Genomic DNA, 10,277 nt, shown 5'->3' with positions numbered 1-10,277 from the left:
TTTCTTATTGCTTTGTTCTTATTTTGAGCTGAAATCATTTCTGGAGCCTTTTCTGTGTCCAGAGCGGAGGTTCTGCAGTAGCTGCCTGTGGATCCTCTGTTCCGTCAGTTGGGGAGCTGATGGGCTCCTTATCTCTGCTCTCACCATCCTTAGTGCTCAGGTCTCATCTTATTGATAAGAATATGGCTTAACCCCTTCAGGGTCATTCCACCTTCGTGACCCAGCATGATTTAGTACATTTGACGGGCGTCACTTTATGCGGTAATATCTCCGGAACACTTTTTTTACATTCTGATTCTGATTGTTTTTTCGTGACACATTTTACTTTATATTTAGTGGTAAATTGTAAATTTCACTGAATATATTTTACATTTATTTTGTAAAAAATTCTAAATTAACAGAGAATTTTGAAAAAAATAAAACCCTCACCCGCCACGTGTTGCCGTTCACCTCTGGACTAGTTTTCCGGAGCCATGTCCCATCTGAAGGGACCCTGAGACCCCTGAAAAGGAAAGCCACAAAGATAACCCCGTTTTGGGAACTCCACCCCTTAAAGAATCCATGGAGGGGCGGGGGGGGGGGGGGCGCTTTGACCCAAGAAGCATTTGATCGATTTCAGAAACACTTGGCTGTAAAAAAAACGTAACAGGAGAACTTCGCCACAGTTTCGCATTTCTCCCGAATACAGCAACACCACAAGGCCCAGCAGAGCTTTGTGAGTGAGGGGCGATTTCTTGCAGTCCTGGCTGAAGTTTTTATTTTTATGACTTTTAGATCATTTTTTATTTCGTTTTTTGGGAGGTGCGCAATGATAATGATATATTTTCTGGGGTTCCTCATGCGGAATATATGATGAGATCATTTGGTTCTGTGGGGTGATGCGGTTATGGTGATACCAAATTTATATAGTGTTTTTATTTTATTTTATGTTTTGCTACTTTTTCACCATAAATTCAGCTTTGTGTTAAAAATAAATGGTATTTTGTGTCGCCAAAACATCCAGAATATTTATATTTTTTCACCCATGTCGCTTTGTGGGGCGGCTGTAGTTTTTAATGGTCTCATTCTGGGATTCATATGAATTTGTGATCACTTTTTATTTTATTTTTTGGGAGGTGAAATGGTGCAAAAATTGCAATTCTCTCGTAGTTTTTTATTTGTGTTCTTGGGGGGTCCTACATGGGGTGTATTTGGGGGTCCTACATGGGGTGTATTTGGGGGTCCTACATGGGGTGTATTTGGGGGTCCTACATGGGGTGTATTTGGGGGTCCTACATGGGGTGTATTTGGGGGTCCTACATGGGGTGTATTTGGGGGTCCTACATGGGGTGTATTTGGGGGTCCTACATGGGGTGTATTTGGGGGTCCTACATGGGGTGTATTTGGGGGTCCTACATGGGGTGTATTTGGGGGTCCTACATGGGGTGTATTTGGGGGTCCTACATGGGGTGTATTTGGTAGGATCTCAATCTGTGGGTCAATACGGTCTCGGTGATGGCAAATTTGTGTTGTTTTTTCATCTTCTGCCACTTTTTTATATAATTAAATCTTTTTCTATTAAAAATGTAGTTGTGTTTTTTTTTGCATTGCCCATAACGTGTCTGTGTGAGGGCTTGATGTCTGCGGGACAGGCTGCGGTTTATATCCACGGATTTGACTTTGAGTGTGGTCGGGGGAGGGGCTGATACGTGTGGACCTAGCGGTATCTCCATACACCAGGCCAATGCTGTATTCAGCTTTCCGGCAGCGCAGAGGTTGTCGCTCGGCTTTCCGGCAGCGCAGAGGTTGTCGCTCGGCTTTCCGGCAGCGCAGAGGTTGTCGCTCGGCTTTCCGGCAGCGCAGAGGTTGTCGCTCGGCTTTCCGGCAGCGCAGAGGTTGTCGCTCGGCTTTCCGGCAGCGCAGAGGTTGTCGCTCGGCTTTCCGGCAGCGCAGAGGTTGTCGCTCGGCTTTCCACAAACCAATCTGCCCTGTGCACAGCATCCATAGCCTTTGTGTCAGTCTTAACATTAGTTCTGGCATTCTGTTCATGAAGCAGGGAGCTCATGCTGAACTGATGGAAGATGATTCCCTGTCTGATGTCAGCAGATTGTTGTATATTCCTCCTCCCAGTCTGAGGCCTCAGAATGCACTGCCGCCAGCCCCCCCCCCCCCATCGTCAGCGTGCCATCCAGAGACACTTGTTTCTATGACAACAGGTACTGTAGATGTTACTGTAACATTATGTAACGGCTGGTGAGGAGGAATCCTCCATGGGGGGGGGGGCACCAAATCCTGCTCCATCTGTAGCCTCCTCCTGCAGCGTCTGCCGCGGTGTGCTGGGTCCCAGTGCCTGACCAGTATCTTTCCTTCTGTCTGCAGTTCGGGGAGGAGACGTTTAATCGCGCGAAGCTCCTGAATGTCGGATTCCTGGAGGCGCTGAAGGACGCAGAATACGACTGTTTTATTTTCAGCGACGTCGATCTCATCCCCATGGACGACCGCAATCTCTACCACTGCTACGAGCAGCCGCGCCACTTTGCTATCGCCATGGATAAGTTCGGTTTCCGGTAATGGATGCTAAAGGAACAGTCCAACCAAATAATGCACACAGTGATGTCACAGTACAGAGATAATACACACAGTGATGTCACAGTACAGAGATAATACACACAGTGATGTCACAGTACAGGGATAATAAACACAGTGATGTCACAGTACAGGGATAATACACACAGTGATGTCACAGTACAGGGATAATACACACAGTGATGTCACAGTACAGGGATAATGCACACAGTGATGTCACAGTACAGGGATAATACACACAGTGATGTCACAGTACAGGGATAATACACACAGTGATGTCACAGTACAGGGATAATACACACAGTGATGTCACAGTACAGGATAATACACACAGTGATGTCACAGTACAGAGATAATAAACACAGTGATGTCACAGTACAGGATAATACACACAGTGATGTCACAGTACAGGGATAATAAACACAGTGATGTCACAGTACAGAGATAATACACACTGTGATGTCACAGTACAGGGATAATACACACAGTGATGTCACAGTACATGGATAATACACACAGTGATGTCACAGTACAGGATAATACACACAGTGATGTCACAGTACAGGGATAATGCACACAGTGATGTCACAGTACAGAGATAATACACACAGTGATGTCACAGTACAGAGATAATACACACAGTGATGTCACAGTACAGGGATAATACACACAGTGATGTCACAGTACAGGGATAATACACACAGTGATGTCACAGTACAGGGATAATACACACAGTGATGTCACAGTACAGGGATAATACACACAGTGATGTCACAGTACAGGGATAATACACACAGTGATGTCACAGTACAGGGATAATACACACAGTGATGTCACAGTACAGGATAATACACACAGTGATGTCACAGTACAGGGATAATACACACAGTGATGTCACAGTACAGGGATAATACACACAGTGATGTCACAGTACAGGGATAATACACACAGTGATGTCACAGTACAGGGATAATACACACAGTGATGTCACAGTACAGGGATAATACACACAGTGATGTCACAGTACAGGGATAATACACACAGTGATGTCACAGTACAGGGATAATACACACAGTGATGTCACAGTACAGAGATAATACACACAGTGATGTCACAGTACAGGGATAATACACACAGTGATGTCACAGTACAGGGATAATACACACAGTGATGTCACAGTACAGAGGATAATACACACAGTGATGTCACAGTACAGGGATAATACACACAGTGATGTCACAGTACAGGGATAATACACACAGTGATGTCACAGTACAGGATAATAAACACAGTGATGTCACAGTACAGGGATAATACACACAGTGATGTCACAGTACAGGGATAATACACACAGTGATGTCACAGTACAGGGATAATACACACAGTGATGTCACAGTACAGGGATAATACACACAGTGATGTCACAGTACAGGGATAATACACACAGTGATGTCACAGTACAGGATAATACACACAGTGATGTCACAGTACAGGGATAATACACACAGTGATGTCACAGTACAGGGATAATACACACAGTGATGTCACAGTACAGGGATAATACACACAGTGATGTCACAGTACAGGGATAATACACACAGTGATGTCACAGTACAGGGATAATACACACAGTGATGTCACAGTACAGGAGATAATACACACAGTGATGTCACAGTACAGAGATAATAAACACAGTGATGTCACAGTACAGGGATAATAAACACAGTGATGTCACAGTACAGGGATAATACACACAGTGATGTCACAGTACAGGGATAATACATACAGTGATGTCACAGTACAGGGATAATACATACAGTGATGTCACAGTACAGGGATAATAAACACAGTGATGTCACAGTACAGGGATAATACATACAGTGATGTCACAGTACAGGGATAATAACACAGTGATGTCACAGTACAGGGATAATACACACAGTGATGTCACAGTACAGAGATAATACACACAGTGATGTCACAGTACAGGGATAATACATACAGTGATGTCACAGTACAGGATAATACACACAGTGATGTCACAGTACAGGGATAATACACACAGTGATCTCACAGTACAGAGATAATACACACAGTGATGTCACATACACACAGTGATGTCACAGTACAGGGATAATACACATAGTGATGTCACAGTACAGGGATAATACACACAGTGATGTCACAGTACAGGGATAATACACACAGTGATGTCACAGTACAGGGATAATACACACAGTGATGTCACAGTACTAACATTGAGCTGCTTTGGAAACTTCTGATTAAAATAAATGAAAGTAATAAAGTACAGATTCTGTCTGGACGTGGTCGGTGGTCGGTGGTCGGCGCGGTCCCGGCATCTTGTCCTCACTTTCCTCTGTCCCCCGCAGGCTGCCGTACGCCGGATATTTCGGAGGAGTTTCTGGTCTGAGTAAGCTGCAGTTCCTAAAGATTAATGGATTCCCGAACGAGTACTGGGGCTGGGGAGGAGAGGACGACGATATCTACAACAGGTGAAGAACCTTATGTATATGACCGCACTGCGATGTCCTGCGCACCGCGCTCTGGCGTCACCGGCATCGCGCTGCGTCTCCTCCTCTTATTCATGTATGTTAGGCTTGTAACCATAGAACTTTATTACCATAACCAGTATAGGTGCCGTACATCTCCGCTGTATACCCCCAGTGATGTATAGCGGGGCCTCTGTACTTCCCGTACATCTCCGCTGTGTACCCCCAGTGATGTATAGCGGGGCCTCTGTACTTCCCGTACATCTCCGCTGTGTACCCCCAGTGATGTATAGCGGGGCCTCTGTACTTCCCGTACATCTCCGCTGTGTACCCCCAGTGATGTATAGCGGGGCCTCTGTACTTCCCGTACATCTCCGCTGTATACCCCCAGTGATGTATAGCGGTGCCTCTGTACTTCCCGTACATCTCCGCTGTATACCCCCAGTGATGTATAGCGGTGCCTCTGTACTTCCCGTACATCTCCGCTGTGTACCCCCAGTGATGTATAGCGGTGCCTCTATACTTCCCGTACCTCTCCGCTGTGTACCCCCAGTGATGTATAGCGGTGCCTCTGTACTTCCCGTACCTCTCCGCTGTGTACCCCCAGTGATGTATAGCGGGGCCTCTGTACTTCCCGTACATCTCCGCTGTGTACCCCCAGTGATGTATAGCGGTGCCTCTGTACTTCCCGTACATCTCCGCTGTGTACCCCCAGTGATGTATAGCGGTGCCTCTATACTTCCCGTACCTCTCCGCTGTGTACCCCCAGTGATGTATAGCGGTGCCTCTGTACTTCCCGTACCTCTCCGCTGTGTACCCCCAGTGATGTATAGCGGTGCCTCTGTACTTCCCGTACCTCTCCGCTGTGTACCCCCAGTGATGTATAGCGGTGCCTCTGTACTTCCCGTACCTCTCCGCTGTGTACCCCCAGTGATGTATAGCGGTGCCTCTGTACTTCCCGTACCTCTCCGCTGTATACCCCCAGTGATGTATAGCGGGGCCTCTGTACTTCCCGTACCTCTCCGCTGTATACCCCCAGTGATGTATAGCGGTGCCTCTGTACTTCCCGTACCTCTCCGCTGTATACCCCCAGTGATGTATAGCGGTGCCTCTGTACTTCCCGTACCTCTCCGCTGTATACCCCCAGTGATGTATAGCGGTGCCTCTATACTTCCCGTACCTCTCCGCTGTATACCCCCAGTGATGTATAGCGGTGCCTCTGTACTTCCCGTACCTCTCCGCTGTATACCCCCAGTGATGCTGCTTTCGTGTCTTTCATTCACAGGATCACATTGAACGGGATGAAGGTTTCCAGACCCGACATTCGCATCGGACGTTATCGGATGATCAAACACGAGCGAGATAAGCACAACGAGCCCAACCCCCAGCGGTGAGAGTCTGCCCTGCGTGTGCTCATGTTACATGTGTGTGCCCTCTGCATGCGTGTGCTCACGTCACATGTGGGTGCCCTCTGCATGCGTGTGCTCATGTCACATGTGGGTGCCCTCTGCATGCGTGTGCTCATGTTACATGTGGGTGCCCTCTGCATGCGTGTGCTCATGTTACATGTGGGTGCCCTGCATGCGTGTGCTCATGTTACATGTGGGTGCCCTCTGCATGCGTGTGCTCATGTTACATGGTGGGTGCCCTCTGCATGCGTGTGCTCATGTTACATGTGGGTGCCCTCTGCATGCGTGTGCTCATGTCACATGTGGGTGCCCTCTTTATGCGTGTGCTCATGTCACATGTGGGTGCCCTCTGCATGCGTGTGCTCATGTCACATGTGGGTGCCCTCTGCATGCGTGTGCTCATGTCACATGTGGGTGCCCTCTGCATGCGTGTGCTCATGTCACATGTGGGTGCCCTCTGCATGCGTGTGCTCATGTCACATGTGGGTGCCCTCTGCATGCGTGTGCTCATGTCACATGTGGGTGCCCTCTGCATGCGTGTGCTCATGTCACATGTGGGTGCCCTCTGCATGCGTGTGCTCATGTCACATGTGGGTGCCCTCTGCATGCGTGTGCTCATGTCACATGTGGGTGCCCTCTGCATGCGTGTGCTCATGTCACATGTGGGTGCCCTCTGCATGCGTGTGCTCATGTCACATGTGGGTGCCCTCTGCATGCGTGTGCTCATGTCACATGTGGGTGCCCTCTGCATGCGTGTGCTCATGTCACATGTGGGTGCCCTCTGCATGCGTGTGCCCATGTTACATGTGTGTGCCCTCTGCATGCGTGTGCTCATGTTACATGTGGGTGCCCTCTGCAAGCGTGTGCCCATGTTACATGTGGGTGCCCTCTGCATGCGTGTGCCCATGTTACATGTGGCAAACATCACACTCCTGAGCGCAGCTCTGGCTGTGACTAAAGTATGAAGTGTAATGCAGCACCCAGCTGCCCTGTGTGAATCTGTGTGAGCATGGTGCTATGTGACAGGATGTGGCAGCAGAGTTGTGACTGCTGCTCTGGATGTGACTGGAGTATAAGATTGAGAGTTACATGATCTCTTCGGATTTGTGTCGCTTCACGTTTCGCAGTTCGGTTTGTGGCGACTTTCAGATTTTTCTGTTTTTTTTGTTCCAGGTTCACAAAGATCCAGAACACGAAGGTGACGATGAGGAAGGACGGGATCAACTCGCTGCGCTACCAGGTTGTGCACTTCGCCAAATGCCCCATGTACACAAACATCACAGTGGATATTGGGAAGCCCCCGCCGCGGCCGGTGCGGGGGTAGGGCCCGGTCATCCGCTGCACCGGTACAGCATGGTGGGCTTCCCTGCACTTGGACAATGACCCCCTGTCACCGCACGCGGCTCACAGGGCGTCACCAGAAGATTGTAGCAGCCGCCAGCGGGATCTACTGTGATCTGCCCAGGAGGGCCGCCAGCGGGATCTACTGTGATCTGCCCAGGAGGGCCGCCCCCCGCTCACTGGATGCTGGGGTCTTTTTTATTTTTGGAAGCTGCCAAATGGGGCAATTGTTCAAGACTCCAGTTACCTCCAGAGCTGCATTCACAGTTCTGTCGGTTTATTATGGAACACACCGCACACTATGATCTGCTGCCTTGCACCGCGTGGCTGCCGCCATCTACACAGGGGGACTCTGGGGTGCTCTGGGGCCCCCAAACTGGCCATAATAGTCAGCCCCATGAGGAATGTAGACCGCAGCGGGGGGGGGGAAGACGTGACCGTCCAGGTGGACGCGGCCTTCGTGGTGGCTGCAGCGTCTTTCACCGCGGGGAGCACAACGGACGGGGTTACAGGACAGACACCGACCTTTGCCCTCTGCGTCTCCTGCAGTTAACCCTTTGCTCCGCCCCAATCTTCATGCTTTTTTTAGATTTTTTTTTTCACAATTTTCTGTATCTGATATAAAGACGCGACGTGCATGAGATCCCCGGAGCGCCGCCGCCGCCGCCGTGCATGTGACGCATATAGCGACTCTACTGCTGGCCAGTGCCCGCCGGGGGCCACAGTTCCTGTTTTGTAGCTTTCGGGTGACAATTCTAGGCCCACCGTTTGCGGAAGAAGACCACCGACGGCGGTGCGAGGTCCGGTGACGTGGCCGCCACTCCTCTGGACATTTAGATGAACAGCCTTCAGCACACGGGCGCGGTGTTTCCGCAGCCGATTTGAGCAGCACCGGAGAAATGGCGTTACGTCTTTCAGGCAGAGTTTGCCACATTCCCCATTGACATCAAAGAGGAAGAAAAAAAGCTCTAAAGCCAACTGTACTCCACTCACAGCCAGAGCTGCACTGACAAATCTGATGTTACATTGTGTCTTATACTCCAGTCACCTCCAGAGCTGCAGTCACAATTCTGCGATTAATCATGTCTATAATCCAATCACACCCAGAGCTGCAGTCACAATTCTGCTGTTACATCATCTTATACTCCAGTCACCTCCAGAGCTGCAGTCACAATTGTTACATCATGTCTTATACTCTGGTCACCTCCAGAGCTGCAGTCACAATTCTGCTGTTACATCATGTCCTATATTCCAGTCACCTCCAGAGCTGCAGTCACAATTCTGCGATTAATCATGTCTATAATCCAATCACACCCAGAGCTGCAGTCACAATTCTGCTGTTACATCATGTCCTATATTCCAGTCACCTCCAGAGCTGCAGTCACAATTCAGCGATTAATCATTTCTATAATCCAATCACACCCAGAGCTGCAGTCACAATTCTGTTACATCATGTTTTATACTCCAGTCACCTCCAGAGCTGCAGTCACTATTGTGCTGTTACATCATGTCTCTACTCCAGCCACATCCAGAGATGCTGTCACAATCCTGCTGTTAAATCAGGTCTTATACTCCTGTCATACCCAGAGCTGCAGTCACACTTTTACAGCATGTCATACAGTCACACCCAGAGCTGCAGTCACTATTCCATTGTCACAGCATGTCTTATACTCCAGTCACGCTATTGCAGCATGTCTTATACTCCAATCACACCCAGTGCTGCAACCACAATTCTGCTGTTACATCATGTCTTATACTCCAGTCACCTCCAGAGCTGCAGTCACTATTCTGCTGCTATAAATCTCCTGTGGTCACGCACCTAGTTGATACCCCACATCTATAGATGCGTATATTGCAGAATTTTGATTGCAGCTCTGAATGTGACTGGAGCATAAGCCATGTTGGGATTAGTAAGGGGTTCTTGGTTTTGAGGTGGAGGTTAAACGCTCAGTATTGGAGCTGCTGGTAGTATTGTACTAACGGGACACGCAGATTGCGGTGTGAGCTGTGACTCGCCCCTTCCGAGGTCCTGTACTAACCACCCCGGGGGAGATGCCCTTGTGTGGGCGGAGTCATGAGGTTATAACGTACAGACGGGGTGCAGATATTTTCTTTCTATCCCTCGTGACTCAAACGACAGATCTGCTGCTTCGTTACAATGTCTCATGAGATTGCGCAGGAGGCGCGTCCAGAGGCGATATCGGAACGGTCTGCGGCATGCTGAGAGGGGCGCTGGCGAGGAGACGAGAATGTGACCGCTGTGGAGGTATGCTCCTGCTTTACAGCTGCCGTAAAGTGAGCCTGATGGCGCGACAATGTAGCAGACGCAGGATGTGGTCGGGGGGCTCCGCTGCTGCCCCTGCGCGCGCAGCTCTGTCCACTTTGGATGCTTCTTGTAATTCTTTTTGTAATCTCCGTCTTTACAGTTTTCATAAAATAATTGTTGACACTT

At 49.1% G+C, this 10,277-nt stretch overlaps 1 protein-coding gene across 1 annotated transcript in view; it reads left to right on the top strand.

The window, feature by feature from the left end:
* B4GALT2 (beta-1,4-galactosyltransferase 2) overlaps window positions 1-10,274 on the top strand; it is a 25,964-nt gene extending 15,690 nt beyond the window's left edge. Inside the window, exons 4-7 of the mRNA XM_044274394.1 lie at window positions 2,359-2,546; window positions 4,956-5,078; window positions 6,361-6,465; window positions 7,658-10,274. Coding sequence (XP_044130329.1) covers window positions 2,359-2,546; window positions 4,956-5,078; window positions 6,361-6,465; window positions 7,658-7,808 — 567 coding nt within the window. The 3' untranslated portion in view covers window positions 7,809-10,274. The remainder of the gene's footprint in view (window positions 1-2,358; window positions 2,547-4,955; window positions 5,079-6,360; window positions 6,466-7,657) is intronic.
* Window positions 10,275-10,277: the final 3 nt, after the last annotated feature.

The sequence above is a fragment of the Bufo gargarizans genome, unplaced genomic scaffold (genome assembly GCF_014858855.1).
Source record: "Bufo gargarizans isolate SCDJY-AF-19 unplaced genomic scaffold, ASM1485885v1 original_scaffold_1721_pilon, whole genome shotgun sequence".
NCBI classification, from domain to species: domain Eukaryota; kingdom Metazoa; phylum Chordata; class Amphibia; order Anura; family Bufonidae; genus Bufo; species Bufo gargarizans.
This window is presented reverse-complemented; position numbering and strand designations above follow the sequence as displayed.